General features: G+C 47.4%; 2 protein-coding genes across 2 annotated transcripts; one reads left to right on the top strand and one right to left on the bottom strand.

The window, feature by feature from the left end:
* Positions 1-6980: 6980 nt before the first annotated feature.
* On the top strand, positions 6981-8637 carry PtA15_1A1013 (uncharacterized protein; the record flags this gene model as incomplete). Its single annotated transcript, XM_053165074.1, has 4 exons — positions 6981-7000; positions 7158-7369; positions 7453-7587; positions 7685-8637. The coding sequence occupies 4 exons, from the start codon at positions 6981-6983 to the stop codon at positions 8635-8637; spliced, it is 1320 nt and encodes a 439-aa protein (XP_053017226.1).
* An 8515-nt stretch (positions 8638-17152) lies between these two features.
* On the bottom strand, positions 17153-21633 carry PtA15_1A1012 (uncharacterized protein; the record flags this gene model as incomplete). The annotated part of the gene is made up of 14 exons (XM_053165073.1): positions 17153-17408; positions 17482-17623; positions 17709-17819; positions 17920-18015; positions 18078-18614; positions 18695-18750; positions 18822-18983; positions 19059-19260; positions 19400-19471; positions 19551-19701; positions 19775-20077; positions 20173-21089; positions 21155-21386; positions 21451-21633. The coding sequence occupies 14 exons, from the start codon at positions 21631-21633 to the stop codon at positions 17153-17155; spliced, it is 3420 nt and encodes a 1139-aa protein (XP_053017225.1).
* Positions 21634-22338: the final 705 nt, after the last annotated feature.

Genomic DNA, 22338 nt, shown 5'->3' with positions numbered 1-22338 from the left:
GACTCGTACCCCAATTCTCTCTTCTGATCTTCTATCCAATCCTTCTCGAGAAATGGACAAACAATACCTTTCAGTCGTTGGTTGCCTTCTCTACTTGTCTCAGGGATCAAGACCCGACATCACCTTCGCCATCAACTTCTTGGCAAGGTTCTCAATGGCGCCTGATACGTCTCACTGGGCTGCTCTCGACCATCTTGTTGGCTACATTCGCTTCACTGCTGCAGCGTCCCTGCCGATAATAGCGGGAGGCAATGTTTCTGATGCCGTTAAGACATTTGTTGATGCCAACTGGGGGGGCGAGGGGTCTAGGTCTGTCCACGGTCTAATCTCTACCGTCTGGGGCGCGCCCGTTTCCTGGAACTCTGAGCGACAATCATGTTGCGCGCGCTCAACATGTCAAGCCGAGTACATGGCATTGTCTTTTGCTTCTAAGGACGCCTGCTATGTTTCCTCCCTTCTCTCTAAATTCTTCTCGACATCTCCTCCCTTAATCCTCTCCGACAACAAGGCCGCGGTTTATATCTCCAAGGATTGCGGTACTTGTAAGGAGCATTGTCACATTGATCGCGAATTTCACATCATCAACGAATTACTTTATCAACATAAAGTCCGCCTTGACTGGATTTCGACCAACAATCAACTCGCCAATATTTTCACTAAGGCGTTGGGATGGAAGAAAGTTAATGAGTTTGCCACTCAGACGGGACTGCGGTGCCCGTCACAAGCTATGGCAAGTACAGGGGGGACAGCATGCGCTAGCTGCGAGGGACATGCCCCCCCCGCATCTGTCCGTCTCCTTCCAGGCCCTAAAGATCCTTGTGATGATTGGTTCAACGGAAGTTAACCAACAATGCTTTATTCCTTTCCAGCATCCTTGTTGGTCTCTTCAGGTTGTTAATGGTCTCGTTTTGTTGGCGCGTTTTCTGGATTTTCCCCCTCGTCATCAATCATCTCAGTTCTTATTTCAATTTTTCTCTTTGTGTGTTTCTGTTTTCTTTCATCTGTTTCTTATGTTTGCTATCTCTGTTCAGATTTTATGTTTTCCTTCAATTCTTTGGCTCTTTGTTCTCTTTGTTTTCTGTTTTTTTGGGGTTGTTGAGGGGGGGAGTGTTATGGCACGTCATTTTAGGTATCACACTATTATCATTGTTTTACATATTTTCATTACTTCATCGCATACTTTACCACATAGTTTCATTATGGTTTTATACGTTTCTTCTCATCAACCCAATTACATAATCAACCTTGTATATATATTCTACTCGTGGTGCAATCTTATTCTTCCCTCGGGGGAGTTTTTCCATCTCATCTCGCCGTATCCTGATATCTTTGCTCTTCACATCTGACCCTAACCCAGTCGCCCGCGCCCAGCCGGGCCTTGTCCGAGCTCGTCCCGATGTGCCGCGGGCAGAGGCTTCTTGTCACACCATCTCCCCCCCTCATTCACCCCTCCTCACCCTGGGCCAGACGAGTGACTCAACCACCGAGAACATGCGGGCCAAGCTGAGCAGGATTCCCACCGGCCAGCATGCCCAGCCAAGCCGACGAACCCTCGGACTTCAAAACTCCCGAAGGCTTCACACAGCTGCCCACATATGAAGTGCGCGGGGCTGCAGTGCAGATACTCCAGATACAAGCAGCGGCAACGGCAAGTTGACCTGCAGGGGCTCTCTCAAAAACAACCCCAAACCCTAACTTGACACAAGTCCCCCACTTTGGAGGGCCCTGGTACAGCCTGGGCTGGCGCAGAGCGCGACCTCCGAAGAAGGGACTTGGGACTAATGTCCACTTTTTGGCCTGAGGGTTTGAGGCCTTTTGGTGGGTGTTTTGTGCCATTTGGAATTGTGACGGTCTTCCCAAACAGCCCCACACATGCCTTTTGGAGCACAAGATTTGTCTGGATCCTCCAACGCACATTGGTTCAGTATTAAAGGAGTTTTCCCTTGCCCTGGGAGCTGCTGGGGCTTTTGATGGGCCCAAAATCTCAACATGGGCTTTTGGTGGTCTAGAAGTATCAACCTGGGCCTTTGAATTCCCAGAAAGCCCACCATGAGCCCCCACATAGCTAATAGGCTCTTGGTAGCCCATAAAGATCTCCATGGGCCAACAGATACCCTCATGGGTAGGGCTGGGCCCCGACCCAAGGCTAGTCGGGTATACCCGGCTATCCAAACCGGTTGATCGGAGCGCGGATTTTTTTTTAGGGTTTTTACCCGAGCAGATATCTCGGGTAAATGACTCGGGAGGAGTCTTGGCATAGGTCGGGGACCAACTTTTCATTACAAGTTAAGGGAAAGAACAAAAATTTGATAAAATGGAAAAAGAGTAGGAGTGGCTGAGTTGTTATATGTTTGGGGAGTCATTCAGGTCTTCAGTTTAATCAGAAGGAGTTGGGTCTAAAGTTCCAATTGAGCGATACCAGTCCTTCAGGCAGAGGAGGTGCTCAACCAATGTCGGACTGAGACTTCTGCGTTGAGGACCCAGTATTGATTTCGATCTGGAGAAAACTCTTTCCAAAGGAGAACTGGTGGCAGGGATGGCGAGGTAGCATCTTGCCATTGCCAAAAGTGACGGATATGTTTTTTGTTTGCTCCGCCAATATTCCAGAACGTTCGTGTTGCCTAACTCTTTTGGTGCGCGGAAGTAATTTTCGATTTCCGCGTTCAAGTCATTTGCTGGTTCCGAGCCAAAGATGTCGGTAAGAATGGATGATTTATTTTTGCTGGTTTGTGCTACACCACATCTGGCAGGACTGCGATCAAAACGACGGGCCTCAATCCGGAAGTTGCCGAGGACCCTAGCTGGGTCGAAATCAGATGCAATCTCTTGTTCAATGAAATCTGAGTTGCTTTCGAGGTACACCATTTTGATGCGCGGATCAAGTATCATAGCACAGAGTGGTGCTGTTTTATCTAAGGCAAGTCGGAGATACTTCTTGAGTTTTTCGATCATCTGTTTAGCAGATTGCAAGAGCTGGCGAGTTCTGTAGTCTGATTGTACAGCCATGATCTGCTTCATCAAAGATATGTATATCGGAAGTGATATGTTGAGAGTCGGGTATTGTGAGGAGCAAAGGAATTCTGTGGCTTTGTTAAGTGGTTTCAAGAACTGAATCATTTGGGAGACTTTCTCCCACTCCACCGAGGTGAGAAAAAACTTGGCGGCCTCCGGTTGTTGAGTGAACATGTTGCAAACTTCTTTGAGTTCAAGAGCACGGTCAAGCATGAGGTATGTCGAGTTCCAGCGTGTCTTAACGTCGAGGACAAGGGTTTTACCACTACTTTCTGTTTGTACTTTAGGGGTTTTCGGAGTTGTTTTGGTTTCAACATTGGATGAAATACGGCCTTTATTCTTGTACTTTGAATGGTCCACATGTTGAGTATCAACCGAGGCCATTATTGCTTGAAATTCCTGACGGCGTTGAGGAGTAGCTCGGACAAATACTGTCAGACCATGAATACGCGAAATTATAGTCTTGAGATTGACATTGATTCCGCCAACAGTGTCAGGAGTAGCGCTTGGACCTCCTGTTTTGCGAGGATTATCCATCTGATCAAGAGTTACCTCAGCCTCAGACTCTTCAGGCTCTAATCCAAAGGCTTCAAGGCCATCTTTTGCCGCGAGATTGATGACATGAGCCATACATCCTAAGAGATGTTCGGATGCGTCAAAACCCCCGCCTAGTAATTGCTCGACTCTTGATGCAAGGGTAGAGTTGTTGCTTGCATTGTCTGCCGTAATGCTAAAAATTTTATCTGTGATTTCATAATTATCAAGGAAATCAATAAAGACTTCGGCGAAGTTGACTCCAGTATGGGAACCTAAATATACAGTGATTCAAAAAGTGCAGAAGTATTAACTTGTGATTCAACATATCAATTTTTGAATTCCTGTGTTGAATTGTGATGGTGGACTTACCCTGGACCTCGGGCATGGCAACAACAACATCAATCAATTCCCATTTGGATGTGATTCCAAGGAACGCAATTGCATTGGGTGAAGTCCAGGTGTCAAGGGTGAAGCCGATATGTTTGATATTTTCAAAAACATTGCGCAGATGGTAGGTGTGAGACTTGTGCAAACAGTGCACCTCCATTGCCATTGTCTTCCGGGAAAAAAGCATGTTACCAGCCCTCACCGATGGATTCAACAGAACCATTAGATTGCGGAATGATTGGCGCTCAACAAATGAATATGGCAAGTCGGCATCCGCGATGAGATAGGCAAGTGCTTTCTTTAACAAGTTTGAAGTGAGAGTGTTGTTGGAATTCTAACAGAGTTTTGAATGTATTTTAATACATTAACTGGGCCATAATGTTATATTTTATTCTTTGTGCTCACCTGGTCAACTTTTTGTTTTTTAATCATTGCTCCAATGTCTTGCAAACCGGCTTTGGCTTTGCTGGGGTCAAGTATCTGATGCTTGCGGAATAAATGCTCACTCATAAACTTTGTGCTGGTGCTTTTGTCCCGGGCTAGCAAAGTGTTGCAAGACCGGCCGTTTTTCTTCAGAATTGCTGTACACCGGACCTTTTTGTTGTTTGGTTCATCGACAAAATACTTCCACACCCATGATTTGCGAGTTGGTTGGGAAGATTGACGGTCTTCAGGAGGAGACTGACTTGACTGAGGGTTATCTTCTGGAGCAGAACGTTTCTTTGACATCGTATAGCTGGTATCTTCGCGGGGAAAATCCAAGTGGGCCACCTGAGTTGGACGGCCTAGCCCAAAATCACCAAGAAGTAGTTTCTACGCAGTATGACAGTTGGTCCCCGCGGGAAGTACCCAATATCCGGCAGATAGGGCCCGGGAGTAGGTAATTAGATACCCAACCTTGGGTATACCCGCAGGGCACCAGCGTGGGATGGCCTCCAGGCCTTGGGTATCACCCGGGGCCCAGCCCTACTCATGGGCTTTTGGTGGCTCATGAAGATCTCCATGGGCCAACAGATCATATCCTCATGAGCTTTTGGTGGTCCAAAAAGCTCCCCATGGGCTTTTTGTGGCCCAGAAAGGAAGCAAACAGCCCATGGGATCACATGAACGTATCTGTTGGCCCATGGGGATCTGTATGGGCCACCAAGAGTGCGGGGTCCCAAGATGGGCTTTCTGGGAATTCAAAGGCCCATGGGCTATTCAGTGGCTCAGGTTGATACTTCTAGACCACCAAAAGCCCATGTTGAGATTTTGGGCCCATCAAAAGCCCCAGCAGCTCCCAGGGCTAGGGAAAACTCCTTTAATACTGACCCAATGTGAATTTGGGGCAGGCCCGTCTCAGGCCTGCTCCAGGCCCACTCAAGAAAATCTGAGTAGGACAAATTGTAGGGACTTGAATGTAGCATAAGGTACACTGGGGGAAGACATTTAGAAAGGCTGGGGGAGGAGCTACCAAAAAACCAAAAAAACCACCCAGCCAAATGGACTTCCTGCTCCCATCTGAAATTTTCAATAATAAACAAGTCCCTCCCTGTGGGAGGGGCAGCTTTGCTGCCAATCACAGCAAGCCTCCCACCATGGGGTGAGGCTGGAATCAGGGCACAGCGGGTGATCTTTATTAGCCCCACTGGGCAGATTGTTGTTGTATACATAAATAACACGGGCTGCAAACATTCTTTTGGATGTTTTGCTTAGCCAGAGTACAAGCGCGCACATTTCAAAGGGTTTCAGTTGAAAATGCCAAATGGCATCCATTCACCTGTAGAATTTGGCTGTCTGCCGCTAATGTCAAGGCTGGCACCCAAAAAGTACCACCCAGGTGCGGGTGGTTGGGATGAGGACAATACCCCGCCCAAACACCCGGGTGGTTTGGCAGTACATGATGGGCGGGCTTTCAAGGTCATTTGGACGGGCTTGAGCCCTGGGAAGGTCCAATGAACGGGCCTGGGAGTGGGAGGCCAATTGGACGGGCTTGGGAGGCTGCTTGAGAGCCTCAGAAGGTTAATTAAGGTTTGATTGACCTCATTTCCCTGATGGGGCAAGCACATTCCCACTATGGGTCATCTGGATGGTGTCATGGACAGAAAAAATGAAGATTTCCACAGTAAAAATAATAATTGTGACCACCCGGGTGGTTTCGGATCTGGGGTTTGGGACAAGGCTGACCCCCCGCCCGAACACCCGGGTGCCAGCCTTAGCTATTGTTGGAGGTTCTCGAGTACATCTATTCTCACCCGGGGTCCATAGACTTGTGCAGAAGTACCCGGGCATCCCCCTCCACAGGGGGGGTGGCAATAACCCTTTGGACGCCGCTTTTAGTGAGGAGCAATGATCATGTAGGGAAACCGCGGGAAATGTGGGGATGGCAGTCCACAGGGGTTGAAGATTCTGCAGAAGACTTACCGAGGATAGGTTGTCAAATACCCCAAATCAGACGCAGCCATCATGTCCCTCAGAGTCATATCGAGAAATATGCAGGGAAGGGTTGCAATTTAAGGCGCCTCGACGAGATGTTTCTCCAGCCTGGTCAACTCATTGAACCCCCATCATACACCATACACCCTCAGACCGCGAAATATGTATGACTTGTTTCAACTTCTGTCAGGTAAACTGGTCTATCCCAAGCTCCTGTGCCGAAGGAGTGCATTTTGAGATCGGCTTCACAAACGCCGGTGTATCTACAACAAGAGCTCATACGAGAATGTATCGGGTCTTAAACGCAGATCAACAAGGATTTCAGTATTCCGGGGCACCCAACAACTACGCCTCATTTCGTCTCACTCATCTTTCGAAGCATTGACACTCGCCGCGCTGTTCAGTCACTCCCGAAATGCTGTTCCAATTGATGATTGGTTTGCTCGTCGGCATATCTGCACTTCCCTTTTTTCATATCATTTGGACGCGCCCGGTCACAGAAAACTTGGAGCTAGATGAATTCCTTGCTGGTTTTGACAAATGGGCAGAAGCAAATCCAGCTTCGCCAAACTTTCATTTTAGCGGTCAATCACAAGTTCTGCCAGTAGAGCAGATCTCAGGACCACACAATGACGAGAGGCGGCCTGTTGTAACAGGTGTGTTCACAGGTGCCCGCAAACTTGACTGAGCATAATCCAGATACTCCAATAGACATTGAGTCTCGGGTTATGATCTCAGAGTAATCTCGCGCATGGAGCTGATAATTTTTTTCCTTTGGCATGTGATCAAGATAATTATCTGAAAAGCGATACATCCTTCGGCCAACACAGATCGGACTCGGAGCCGCAGTTTGCGCATCGCAGCGCACATTCCAGCGACACGGGAAGACATATTACTGATGGGAGAGAGTTCCTTCATCCATCACTCATCGACGGCTACACTGCCCATTCCGGGCTTGAGGCCCTGTATTCAGAGAACAGCGCGTTTGCTAGTCGCGCGGGAACTCAGTCAGATTGGGGTAAGCTTTCTCAACTAGGGCGCAATCTCGTGTGCTTGAGTACCTGAACTGACTTGTGGAACAATGTAAATACGTTTCCTCAGCGAATCCTGAAATGCCACATACTCATTCCCGAGCACAGGAATTTAGCAAAGTTTTCCATCTAATGCTCTCAACTCATCTGGGTGGGATTCGAGGTCATTTTATTCCGAACGTCTTTTTACCAAATGAATTGCAAGGTTAGGCTTGATATTTTCTTGAAAGGTTCTTGTGAAAGAATGGCATTTAGGGTATCAACTGAAGTTGTGCCAAATTTCGTGTTAACCACCTTATCAGATTTGAGAAAGTATGTCGACCAACCTTTTCATCAATTGGGTAATAGCGCCCACATTGACAATGAAGCAGGACTCGATCATCACAATAATCTGTCATCAGAATACTCTAACCCCGAATTCACGCAACCGGAAATGAAGCTTAAATTTACTAAAAAACCCCAGTTCATCGAAGGGAAGGAGTTTTTAGACCGTCAAATTGATCCCCGTGATCTTGTCACTCTGGATTCCGTTAGATCGGGATTGATTAGAACAAGTGTTATAGTGTTAGATAAGGCCCAGCGGCCAACAAAATTACCATATTTATTTCATATACCAATACAAGTCGGAGGCTTCAAGCTTCAAATTACCACGGAGGGGAAGGAAAACGGCAAGCAGCTTTCCTGGATCAGCCCCTTTCAACCCAACAACCCATTGTATGGCAAGAAGGCTATAATTGAGAAGTTGAGACAATTGACCTACGAGATATGGTCCTTACAAACCAGGTACCTCCAATTTTGGGGTTTAGAGAAGAAAGCTGTCAAAGAGAACCCCGCCCTCGTCCTTTGGCTCGATAAAAAGATTACTGGTCAAAGTGGAATTTGCCCCTTGTTGGGCTCATTAAGTTATGATCATCCATGGGATAAAATTCAGCATGACTACATACAGCAGCTGGTTCTCCGATATATAGACGCAACACCCGAACAAGATTCGCAGGGCGCCCGGCTTGCTACCGCAATTGCAATCCTTGGCCCTTATGTGAAATACCATCATCAAGCATTTTGGGCTATTATTCAGGAAAAAGGCGGCCCTCTGTTAGAAACCATTCAATCTTCGGAAGATTCAAATGATGATTTTTTCTTAGGCACGATATATCTCAGTTTTCAGCATCAAAGCTTCAAAGACGTGATAACTCAGAAGCGCAAACGGAAAGTAAGGTCTCTTTGTGATTTTTATACGGATGCAAAGCCCAAATAAATGTTGTCCACAAACTTCCAACCTGCAGCTTGCAACCAAAACTTTATAGAGTCTACCCCGCTATCCCAGTTATTTCTTAGACTTGAAGTTTTGATTTTAACATTGCAACTCTGGTATAAATAATATATATATATATACTAAAGGCTAAGGAAGCTTCGCCTCTGCAAATCCAGGGGAAAATCCTCAGAACCTATCTACTACCAACAGTGGACCACTACACTACACTGCTAAAAGACCACTGCTGTGTTATGCTGCGCTACAGAGCTTATAGCAGCATCCAAAGGCCTTTTCAGCTAATAAATTGTTGTAACACAGCATAGTGGCCCTTCTTTGCGGATGCAAACAGTTAGCATCGGGGGAACACTGCTCGCAGTGGAAGCAAAGCATGTGTAGTTTCATGGATTTACACCTTTCCACCACTAACATGATATTAGAGGTTCCATCAATGGTATGGCTTGAACCCTGTGTACATTTGGAAGCCCTACAACAATTACCCTTGCCCCAAGTTTCAATGGAAAAAGGAAAGCAAAAGCACATATGAGAAAGTGGAATAATACACTGAATGAAAAAGGTTGGAGAGAATAATATAGAAGATAAGAGTATGCTACTGCTCCTTTGACTCTACATACAAGCCAATCAAGCAGACTGGGCCCCTGAGCCTCTTTCCTATTCCTCCTTCCCCACATCTTTTTCAATTCTTCAGAGACTGTGGTTTACTTCATTGAAAATGCTGGTGTTGAGATTGATAGGAAGGACACTAAGCCTGCCTGTGGATATCACAATGATATGATTATTAAAGTCACTATTGTTGTGTTTTCAATAATGGACCTCAAGAGGATTAACCCCTCCCCTTGATGACCGGTTTGCTCCAGTCATTGAGAGGAGTGAAGACCGGAGCAAACTGGTTATGGAAGGAAGTGCTTAGTCCTCTTGATGACTGGAGTGGACAGCTGATTAAGCGGAGTATAACATGCTCCTCTCAGTAACCAACCGGAACGTTCCGGTCATCAAGGAATACTTACTTCCCTTGATGACCAGTTTTTCCTGGTCATTGGGATCTATGTATCTTGAATCTGTAGGGATGGCAATCGGGTGGGCCTGAACCCAGCTGAGTTTGGGCCGGCATTTTGGGGAAAATTCAAAAGTTGGCCCGGCCCGCCAGACCCGCAACAGAAATTGGGCGGGTCCGGGTAGCCCAACGGGCTACCCCTGTATCCCCGTGCACTGGGATACCCCAGAGCAGATATACTAGCAAGTCACTCCAATTGGCCGGATATCTGACTTTGTGCAACCGCCAACAACCACGGAGTCTCCGACTATGGCACAGGAAACTTCTCAGAACAAAGAAAACATTGAGGTTCCTCCTAGTAACAAACTGGATAGAAATGAAGAAACACCTGAGCCTTGGACTCCAGCGCCTAGCAAATCCCAAGACAATAATCCAACCAAGCAGCGGAAACTTACCAGCGGGGTTTGGGATCATTTCACCAAGATTTTTGGTGAGTGATTATATATTTCTTAATTCCCAATAGCCTTCAGGTAATCTTATATCCTGTTTTTTTTTTTTTTTGAATGTTGGTTACTGTCAGTCTGTAGATTCCGATGGCAAAGAGAAGGCTGAGTGTAATTATTGCCAAGAGAAGTTAAGTGGCGGCTCATCTGCTGGAAAAAAACACTTTTGGAGACATTCAAACCAATGCATAACCAAGAAGGGTGGCATGATCCATCCCAAGCAAGGCCGCTTGAATTTTGCCTTGGCCTCATTGACTCAGGCCACCCGCAGTGTCTGGATTTACAACCAAGATTGATTGCAAGCGCGGCTTGCTGAAACAATTATTCTCCACAAGTATCCATTTGCAATGGCCAAACATGAAGGATTCATTGATTTTATGAGGGAATCACAGCCTCAGTTCCAGATGCCTGGATGCAAGACAGTCCAAAACAACTGTGCGCAAATTTTTACCAACCAGAAGACGGCCATGATCTCAAAGCTTGCAAAGGATGCTCACCATATTGCGCTGACAATTTGGCAATTTATATCACCAGGAAAAAAGAATGATCACTTGCCAACAAGTGACATAGCAAAGTACAAAGGGGCCTTTGTACTTTTTGATGTCACTTGCAGACAAGTGATCATTTTTTTTCCTGGTGTATGGGGCTCCTCCTTTCAATCCCTGGTGACACCATCCATCATATGTAATCCTGGTCTGCTGTTCAATCTTTAATAACACCACCTATCCTACACCACCCTATTCCTCCATTGCATCTATAATGACTCCACACATACACCACTTGCATGATATATTACTTACTCCTCTTATAATTAATTATAGCCTTTTCTATGCTGTCACAATACAACTTCAGTGTGCTTTTGCCATTGTCACGCAAATAGAACACCATAATGGCTGTGGTGTCAATTGTTAAGATTTCAGCTCAACAAGAAGAGGCAACAAAGTGGGAGGGACTTTCTGGGGTAACCGATAGGACCAAGGAGCATGAAAGGAGGTTGATTGGAGCTCAGAATCAATGATTTTATTTCTTATCCAAGGAGCGGACAGAAAAACACAACTAGAGAGTCCCATGCACAAGATCCAGAGGAGGCCTAAAAGCATGTGACACAAGGCAACAGGAACACAACATGTACTGGGACTAGGACTGGGACAGGAACAGGGACAGGGACTGTGAGACAGGGACGTGGACAGGGACAGGAGCAGGAGCAGGAGAAGGAACAGGAATGTGAGCGGACAAGGTGGCCAGAATTCTGACATCAATGGATGCCAAGAACTAGTTGAAGTTGGAGGCAATGTTAGCAGCTGATAGGAAATCTACATAGAAGCAAGTATTCTCCATGAAACAACAAGCAAGAGGCCTTGGATTGTCTTTACAGCAGGTTACATATGCATGGCTATAGTAAGATCCACATAAATATCATTAAAAAACGGACTTACTTCGTGCATTGCAAAAAAGCAGATTCCCAAACACTTTGCGCACTGCAGGTAAAATATGCAACTCTTTGAAGATTTTTTTTGACCAATCAATAGAGTAAAGGCTTCCCATTGGTGTCTTTGAATTTTTTGGGAGTTTTTCAAAGCATTCTTCTATGTTAAAAAAATCATTAAAACCAAGAAGAAATGTAGTATTTGGGTGCCTAAGAAACAAGGTTTGCATAGCCCCAATATTCCAAATTATTTATTGAGTAATGGAACATGCAATAAAACCTACTTCAGAAGTTTTTAGCCACTTTTTGCAAGGATACAGGTCTGAAAAATGAGGATAATTTGGATGCAATGTGCTAATATGTGGTGAAGTTTCTTATTTTTCAGACCTGTGTGCTTGCACAAAGTGTCTGAAAATTTTTGAAGTAGCTGTTCTTACATTTTTTATTGCTCAATAAATTCTTTGAAATTTTTGGGCTATGGGAACCTTGTATTTTAGGCGCCTAAATCCTACATTTTTTCTGGTTTTAATGATTTTTTTAAACATAAAAGAATGCTTTGAAAAACTCCCAAAAAATTCAAAGACACCAATGGGAAGCCTTTACTCTATTGATTGGTCAAAAAAAATCTTCAAAGAGTTGCATATTTTACCCGCAGTGCGCAAAGTGTTTGGGAATCTGCTTTTTTGCAATGCACGAAGTAAGTCCGTTAAAAAAAGAAGATTGGGACCAGGGTCAAGGCATAGGACTGACTTGGAATTGACAAGGATTCCACGGCTGACCCTTGCAGGGGGCGGACCAGCGGCTGTCAGTCCACACTCCCACATGGGCTACACCAAGAATTGTGAGTGTGGCCTCGCCGGAATCATCTCGTGCATTCCACGCAAGCCACGGGCATTCCGTGGAGGCGGCAAGCTCTCCTTGTCTTACAAACAACACTAGACGGGACGTGGCTGGCCCGGCTTCTGACTGGAGCATTGGGTCACTCCCCAACAATCTTGGGTCAAATGGTACTATGTAGCTGAACTGAAAGCTGCCACCCACAGGGTAGCAGATGCTGCATTATCATGGATAAAAAACAGATGAGAATAGCGAAAAACACCATTTTACAACCAGAAAAAAAGAGAAAAAAAGGAAAAACAAGGAGAGGAGGGGGATGAGATGAAGGATTGCAATTTTGGACAGATAGAGATGTGATCAAGGGAAGCTCTGGATGGGTGCCACTGCCAGGGGACAAAGACAAGGGTGAGGATGGCGAGTAGATAGAGGAGTCTACCCATCCGCCACATCCTTTGCCCAACCATTTGACTACTGCTGCTGCCTCTTCTTGCACTGCTGGTTATCTTGAGAGAGGGCAGTCTGACAAAGCCACCAAGTTTCTTGGCACTCAAGCTGCTCAAAAGGATGCCCAGGGGAAGCTCATGGCTCCGGGTCTCAATATCTTGTTGAGCAACAAACTGGTTGAGGAACTGGTCATCAAAACAAACACACTTCCCCGGGTTTGGAAGCTCCAACAATGTTTCCAAAGAGAGATAGAGGGAGGCATGTACCTTGTTTTTCAAGACTGTTGGAGAGTAAAGCATGCACATGATCAATTGCGGCCTGGTTTTTCTTGGGGGCATGCTAAATGCACCCCAAGTTTTTACTTCATGGACATCAAAAAGGGGTACAACTGATGTGTACCCCAAACCACTTGGGGTGTACACCTACACACTCCTGTGAAGATGGGGTACAGCACCTCATACCCCATGGAAGTTGGGGTGAGCCACAGGGTACCCCAAAACAAGTGAAATCTATTGTGTACATGGCCATGAAACCCCATCATAATGGGGTGCAAACCCCCTGCACTCCAATCTGATACCCTGTGATAGGGGTGAGCCCCTTCACACCCCAGATGTACTGTACATATCCGGCACCCAGCCCGACTTGTCACACCGGTCGCCACTGAGAGGACAGACCGGTCTGTGCACACCCCTCAACCACCGGTGTGCCGGTCATCAAGGAGAATAACCCCCCTTGATGCCCAGGCGCACAGACTGGTCAGCAAGGGGAGTTGCTACTCCCATTGATCCCCGGCACAGACCGGTCATTGAAAGGAGTACCACCTCCTCTCGGTGACTGGCACAAACCGGGTATCAAGAGGAGGTGGACTCCCTGGATTCCTGGGACAGACCACACATCAAGGGGAGTAGCAACTCCCCTCAATGAACAGCACTGACCAATCATCAAGGGGAGTAGCAACTGGCCTTGATGACTGCTACTCCCCTCAATGACCAACACCGATCAATCATCAAGGGGAGTTGAAACTCCCCTTGATGTCCGGTCTCTTTCAGTCATTAAAGGGAGTAGCAACTACCCTTCATGATCTGTCTGGTATGGTTATCAAGAGGAGTTGCTACTCCCCTCAATGAGACCAGTCATTGAGGGGATTATCAACTCCCCTCGATGATTGGTTGGTGTTGGTCATCAAGGGGAGTTTCTACTTCCCCTGATGACCGGTTTGAAGGGAGTAGCAACTCCCCTTGCTGACTGGTCTGGGTTGGCCATTGAGAGGAGTTTCTACTCCCCTCGATGACCGGTAGGTACCGGCAACCAAGGAGAGTCCACCTCCTCTCAATGCCCGGTATGTGCCGGTCACCAAGGGGAGGTGGGAGTAGCAACTCCCCAACAATTGGTCTGCGCCAGGCATCAATTGGAGTCCACCTGCCCTCAATGACCGCCTCCAGAAGTGTGTTTGGGGTGCACCCCTCATGTACACCATCTCTGTTGGGGTAAATTGGATTGCGCCCCAATATCTAAGCTCTTTTGGAGTTTTGATGCAAGCACCCCAATGTTTTTGGGGTGGCCAGGTGGGTACCCCTTGAAGATTGGGGTGTAATCAAGAATACCCCAATTTTGTTGGTGTACCCAGTAGTGTACCCCTTTTTGTTGGTGTACATGAAGTAAAAACTTGGGGTGCATTTAGCATGCCCCTTTTCTTAAGCTCTATGGAAAGAGCCGGGGCTTGGAGTGCAACTTGCCGGGTTCAAAGTCAGGAGGTGGTTGAGGAAGGTCAGCAAGGGCTTGCAGCAGGTTGAGAGGAGGGTGTTGGTTTTGGGTGGTGGGCTCAGTGATTTTTTTCTGATCAGGCATGGAGGAGTCAAGCAGAGACTGGACAGGAGGAGGGAGTTTGGAGGAGGGGAGGGCAGGCTTGGAGGATCTGGCATTATGATGACAGGAGGCAAATGGAGGACCTTGGCCTTTTGGATGGATATGAAGTCAAAGAAAACCTAACCAGGCGGGGCATGATGAGACCAGCAATCAACAGTCATGACTGTATACAAGCATGTTTAAAAGCATGATCCTGCCCAATCAGAGCAGCCGTGTAAAGCACATAGCAAATGAGTGAAAGTGTGGTTTCCACAATCACAGAACTGTGCACTCATGGAATCCACCGGGAGTCCATGACCTGGTGTGGAATCCATGCATTTTTCCCATTGGATGGATGAGGAATTGACAGCTCTGTCCTTTTCCAACAGGGTGCCTACAATTACTGAATTCCACAATTTGATGCAACCTGTTGGATCCACACGGCCGCATGGCAAGAAGTACCCCCGGCGTGTAATAATCATTTTTACAGCTCACAGTTTAGCAAACCTCTCATAAAAATGCAATTTTACCAAAGACAATGGAGCACAAGATTTGATCAGTTTTGTATGAATTTATACCATGAATCTGTACCATAGCCTGTGGAAATGCTTGGAGATTACATAAATAACAGGAGGGATCTTGTTTTACTAGACTCTAGTATGGTGTTGCAAGCGCACCTGGGCACATACCCAACTCCCACTTGGCCGAGTGCCTCCGGGGGTTGGGTATGACTATGTGCCCAGCGGGCTTGATCAGGCAGGTTGTGCGGGGGGCAGAGCTTGGCACACAGCCAAGTCCCGCTTGGCCGAGATCAAGCTCTAGGCCAATGGGATCTGTGACTTGGCATGCAACACACCGGCCCTTGTCTCTGCCTTGAAAGGCAAGAACAACATGCCCTCAAGGAGGGGAAATGTTCTCCCTTCTCAACATTGCGCATCAGACATCAACAAGGGAGTGTTTCCTTCTCAATGGCCGGTCTGTAGGCTGGTCATTGGGGAGGAAAGACTCCCTTCATGGTGGGTGATACTTGTATTTATCATCAAGAAGGGAGTCTTCCCTTCTTGATGACCAGTTTGTAGACCAACCATCAAGGAGGGAAACTTCTCTCCTTGATGGCCTTCACAGCGTTTGGTGTGTATGGCACCCTTGCTTGAAATTGGCCCAGCGGGGCTTTGTGCCAAACCCCAACCACTTTGCAAGATGCCAAGCGGGGGTTGGGAGTGTGCCAGGTGGGCTTGAGGATTGGCCAAGCGGGCTTTAGGGTTGGCCACACGGGCTTGGCCTTTTTTCAGCCAAACTTTGGTGAGTGCCCAGATGGGCTTGCAACACCATACATAGATCCAATTGGCTGCTAATGGCTCCAGATGTATGGATTTATAAGGCTAATAATCATCTACATATATCTACATATAACTAAAGAAATGGAGGGTCCAGATGGCCTAGCAGTAACCATCACCCACGGAAGCTTGGTGTCTCCCCTGCAACAACATAGTATAATCACTTTGAAGAGAGTGATGAGTCCGGTGTTTGAATCCCGGTGGACCAAACCCCTGGCCGCCACTTCTGCGCTTGGACAACTACACACCACCCATTCAACCTTCAACCCACTTATTAGGCCCTGTTTGGTAGCGTGATTATTACACAATAAATAATCTTGCCATGTCCCCCTGCATTGTGTAAGACACTACTTTTCCGCCTGATCTTTTGGAAGTAAACTGCCAAGCCTTATGAGGGTTTACTTTCAAAAGATTATTTTAAAAGACATGTTTTACCATATCTAATGTAGCATGTTTCCTAAGAAACAAGTACTGAAAAAACAAACTACAAACATAAATTACAAAAATACTTGTAGGTAGATATCATGATATTCATAGTGTGTAATGCCAAAGGCAAAATTACACTTTAAAAAAATAAAAATAAAACTCAAGAAATGGCCTCTGGGGGCCAAACAAACCAGTACAAAATATCTGTCATGCGAGTAACGCCGGCGTCAGTATGCAAGTAACGCCGGTGTTGATGCTCTGCTTTTGTATACCACATCTTACTCCACATGGTCATGAACAGAACCTTCAACCCTTCAACCTATGGCCTGTCCCGGAGTCCATTTGAGCAGACTCAGCGGATTTATTATTCCACACCCCCTGGAGCCCCAAATTTGGGGGCTATCGCCTCGTTGTAAATCCACTCACAAAGAGACCAACACATTCCTCTGACAGTAGATTCCTATCTTTGATAATTCCCAAACCAACCAGAGCTCCTTTTCTATGTAACAATTGTAGAGATCAACAACAAACAAGAGGTGGTATTTTAATCTTTTGAAAATCAGGGAAAACCTATGTACTGAAGAAGAAACACCAAGGAACATAACTCCCAAGGATCGAATCTGAAAGCAAAAAAAGAACAAAAAAACAAGTACATGCAAAATGATCCGAATGAATGAAAAAACTACTGTTAAGTAGAATTGGGAGCGTTAAGAGCCAAGAAGCCATCTAACCGGGTCCAAACGGAGTCAGGGGGGAGATGTCCGTTGTTCTTAAGCTCGACAATCTGTGGGGGCAGCTGAGACAAATACGCATTGAGTGCGACAGACAAAGAGTTACGAGACTCGAAGGTAATTGAGTCGTTGAGGATGGCTGAGAGGAGGGATTGGATGACTTGCTCGATCCGGCCGATCTCGTTCTTCGTTGGGTCTACTGATTCGTGTCCTCTGCACTCACATACCCTTCCCATCTTTGAGTATCCCCCTCACTCGTACATAGCGAACTGGAAGATTTACTCACCGTGCAATCAGTTCTAGTAACAATCCATAACTTGGTTCAACCTCCTCTACATCAATCTCGATCGGCAAAGCATCAATCCACTGAGGTAAGATCTTATCAACATCGATCACAAGACCTTCAGGGTTCCTGATGATCTTTGCCACTGCAATAACAAAGAACAAAAAAAGGTTAGCTTAAGCAAAGGGAAGACGAAAAAACAAGATCCCTTCTACGCATCAAATACGCACATGCCGAAACGCAGTTCTCACGAGCGACTTGAGCCGCTTCACCGAATGTCCCGGTTGTGCCAATTGAGCGAGAGTTGGCTTGCAAGCCAGTGACCAAAAGATCCATCGAAGCTAGCGACCAGCGATCCGAAGTAAATCACGCACAAATATTAATCAGTCAGGGTCATGATCGGAAGGAGGAAATTGGCAAGCCAAGTAAGCGGAGCCTCACATTTGATTAGCTCCATGTACACAGGCTTCGGACTTTCCCCGTTCTTCTCGGCACACAGACCGACGATAAAAGGAGCGAGACCTCTCACGCACTCGTCTACCCAAAAGAGACGTCAGAGATCAAAGTGCGATGTCTGATCTTGAGAAAAGAGTACCAACCGTGATCGGTAAAACCTAGCAAGATATTCTTGCCGACTTTTTCGATTAATTCAGGCCCGGCGGCGGCGGAGGAATAGAATTTGACGAAAGCGCCGACGAGACGGAAGCCGAGTCTTTTCAAACCGATCGAGATAGCCGACGGTTGCGGGTCGACGATCCGAGTCCAGTCGACGATCCGCTGGTTGATATGGGACCACATCCACTCGGGATGGATTCCAACCGAGATCCTCAGCACGCGTGAGATCCCCGTAAACAGTCGCCGGAGCCCTTCCTCGCACTTCTCATTCTCCCCATCGTCATCACCCGTCCCATGTGCTATTACCCGCCGGATCCGTTCACAGCACGCTTCGGTCATGTGTTTCACTTCCTCGTGCGATGGCGCTTGGTATCCCACGCACTCCGCCCAAGCCATCAATAAACAGTCGGCCAGATTACCTACGTCTAATGGCTCAGCGTCAAATGCAAGCGTGATCGAGTTGCAAAAACTCGTGGAGGCTCCTTCTACTTGCTGGGCCGACATGCCAGATGCTTTGGCACCTGCGAAAAATGGCGAAACAAGGATCAGATCTTCATCGCAAAAGGTCTTCATCACTTCACTTGCTCAACTTGAGACATACTTTGAACCAATAGGGGCAATAAAGTCATTGCAGATTCTCGCACTTCATCGCTGAAACTGTAGGCATGTTTGGGGATCATCAATATAAAATCCACCGAGAAACACAGAGAGAGAAAAGCAGACGCAACTAGAACTTCAATAAGGGAACGACAGCACCGACGATTTGATCGCAATGTGGAATCAGCCAAGCGCCGATGTTGTTAGCCAGAAGGATCAGGGTCCTGAGTGATAGTTCCTTGTCGGCCAATTCCGCCGATTTGATCCCGAAGGTTTGTTCTCCGATGACTACCCTGGATTCATGGTGAGAGATTCAGATCGATTTGTCGGACAAGGAACCCTGCGAAAGGGAAAGAAAGAATGCTCACGATTCCCATTGTCGATCATCAAATTCGTGACAATTATCTAGCAGAGCGGAGATCGAGATGTCCGGTTTGGAGTGACAAATCTTGATCACGCGGTCTATGATGATCGTCAAGCATCCCTGATCAACAAACCGTTGAGCATTCATTCCACCCGAGAGTCCAGCCAGCGAGCCTAAAATTCGGGTTTGCGCTTGCCGTTTTAATTCTGAAATTGTGCATGAAACAAAATTCCTTATTGGTAAGATATTCAAGGCATTTATTTCAAGGCAAAAAAATACACGCAGCGGGCCTTTTTTAAGAAAAAGAAAAAAGAAAATTGATAGATGAGGAATGAGGTTGCTCACCTAGGCTGTTCACCATCCGATGAGCCCACCAATCTCCCTCAACATCGAACCTTTGTTCGCCGCTAGTCATGGCTACCTGAGCAGGAAGATCGTTAATAATCCGTTCACGAGACTAAGAAGGGAAAACTGATTTTCTGATCAGGTCACGCACCGAGTCGACTGATCACTTCAAAGACTCTCAGCTCAGTCTCGTCAACCTCCTCATCATCAAGTCCACCCCCGTCACTGCTTGAGGCCGCACGAGCTAGATCGACTCCCTCCATCAGTTTACGCAGAGTCGAGATAGTGGTATCGAAGAATGCCTATGAGAATGATATTGTGATGTGAGCACGGATAATGTTTCGGGTCATGTGCGTTAGCTAAGGAAGAACTGACAAGGGCTCCCTGTCGGCTGATAGACCCGACTAGCTTCCCGATTGCATTGAGTGCGTCCAGGCGGATTTTATTGGAGAGCGATCGACGATCGTTGTAGTTCGAATCGCACAAGGAGATCAGCCGAGTCAGGATCGGTCCGATCATCTCGTCTGCCACCTCGACCTTGCGAAAACCGTTGTCCCAGAGGACGTTGATCAGCGCCTTGGCAGCAAATGCTTGAAGACGCGGCTGGGAACTATTTTCGAGGCATCGAAGGAGCCAGGACAAGACTTGTTGATGGACTGGCTTGGTAGAGAAGGTGATCTACGTCGATTTATTTTTTTTTGAAAAGAAAAGGTTTGATGTGAGAAAGCATTACCAAAAAAAAAGCACGGGGCCGAACAAAACTTCTGACTGACCTTGAGTGGTGATGAAAGTTGGGCGATCGCATAGATTGCGGCATAGACTACTCGTGGATGAGGATCATCAAAGCCGGCTTGGAGGACATGATAGATCTGATCAGCAGCAAGTGAGAAGGATTCAGCAAGTCCTTCGCCTGTGACCGCAAGGACTGAGAGTAGGGCATGTTTGGCCTTCCATGAAGCCGGCAGAGGCGGTTGGACGGCAGAGAGGATGAGTTCGAAGAGTTGGTCGCAATGAGTTCTGGTGACCTCTTGGGTGAGCCGGTCGAGGGCCTGTTCTGCTTGGATATAGATCGCATCCTGGTCTTCCTCATCATCATCAAGAGTAAGAGACCATTCTTCGTCTTCGTCGATTTCGGCCATCAAACCGACCAAGCCACGAAAGACGGGGGTGAGCCAGGTCAAGCTAGGGGTTAGGTTAGAGGCTTGTGGGCGACATTCGATGAGTGTGATGAGGCACTCTAGGGCGGTAGTCCGGATGGACAGGATCCGATTTTGATCGAGGGTGAGCTGTAGTAATGGTTCGAGCCAGATGGAGATATCGGGAATGTCGTTGAAGGTGACGAATTCGATCAGATGGGTCATAGCAGCTTCAGCCTCGGATTGGTTGGGATGTGATGGGAGAGGTAGGAGAACGGCTTGTAGGACTGGATGGGCGAAGGAGGTGTCGAGTTCGAGGTCGGGGACGCAGATCGCTTGGAGGGCAGCTAGTCTCAGAGGGAAATGATCGGAGCTGAGGCTTGCGAGGACGATCGCTTCCAGTTCGGTTGGTGAGCTGGAGAAGAGCCATGGGAGGGCGACGAAGATTTCGAGAAGGGCGGTTTGGAGGATCGGGTTTGATGGCAATGGGGGTTGTTGCTGCTGGGGGAGAAGATTGGCCAGAAGGATTGGTCTTAGGAGGGTGGACCATTCGTCTGGAGATGGATTGTTATTATTATTATTATCTTGGGCTGGTGCTTGTGGCTTAACGGCTACATACCAGAGGATTGCAGGGTGATCTCGGGCGAGTTTCTAGCGAGATGGGCGATGACCCGGGCCAGCTGGTTGATGATCTCTGGAGGGGTCGGTGGCTCTGCTGGGGCGAGGAGTGCACTGAAGAGCTGGTTGAGGATCTGGCGCTGTTGTTCTGGGCTGAGTGCGGTTGACCATATCTTGTTGTTGGACGGATCGAGTGGGATGGTTCGGAGGAGGACGAGGGCATGGAGACGGAGCTGGATGGGTTGAATGTGTGGTCAGTTTGCTTGTTCTGGCTTGTCTGCGGTCGTTCATATGTACCTCTGGTGGGTGGTGGGGGTTGACTGAGACCGTGGCGAGTGAGTTTGTGAATCGGAGCGGCTGCTGGGTGGGCAGGTGCACTTTGAGGTTCTGGTCGAGCTGTTTCCTGGCGAGCGGCTCGGTTGCTGGGCTGAGCGACTGCGTGAGGAGGCCGATGAGCTGTTGTTCTTCGTGGCTGGCCATGTTCTAGTGGTTCTGCTCCGATGGTTTGCTGGTTCGGGGTGGGTGGGCACTGGGCTTGGCCGCTGCTGGCGGGCGGCCTGAGGTCACATCGCTCCGGCACAGCCTGCTGCGGCTCGCCCCGCGCTTCGCTGCGCACTTGCCGCACACAGACTTTGCATCTGCCATCATGTAAATAGATTGATCCTGAAAAATGGTGGGCTGGTGATGTATCAAGCCCGCAGGAGGAGCTCAGCCTGGGCGTCTTGGCAATCTCCAGCTACACTACATTCTCAATCTGACAGGTTATCCGGCACGAGTACACCGCCGCTCTCCGAAGGAAGAAGGGACTTGTGTTAAGCTCGGTGGAAGTCGAGCTTGACTAAGCCTCTCCGAGAAGGCGCAAAGTGTCTCTGAAGGAAAGGCTTAGGACTAAAGTCAGATTCTTGGCCTGAGGCTGGCAGGGATTTCGGAAGAAAATCAGCAATTTTGTTTTGACATTTATTTTAGGGACTTGAAAATTTGAATCCCAGAAATTCAATTCCCAACTCCCAAAAGTAGCAGACATCCTCATTGACCACAAATTGATTCCCGCCCCGGGTACCCAGGACCAATAATTAACCCAGGGCAAATTATTGGAGTTGGAATACTAATTTAGACACCTTGTTTGGGGGTTGAAAATTTAGTTGTTTGCAAATATTCTTTATTATTTTTTTCCATCCTCTCATG

This window comes from Puccinia triticina, chromosome 1A, assembly GCF_026914185.1.
Source record: "Puccinia triticina chromosome 1A, complete sequence".
NCBI lineage: Eukaryota > Fungi > Basidiomycota > Pucciniomycetes > Pucciniales > Pucciniaceae > Puccinia > Puccinia triticina.
This window is presented reverse-complemented; position numbering and strand designations above follow the sequence as displayed.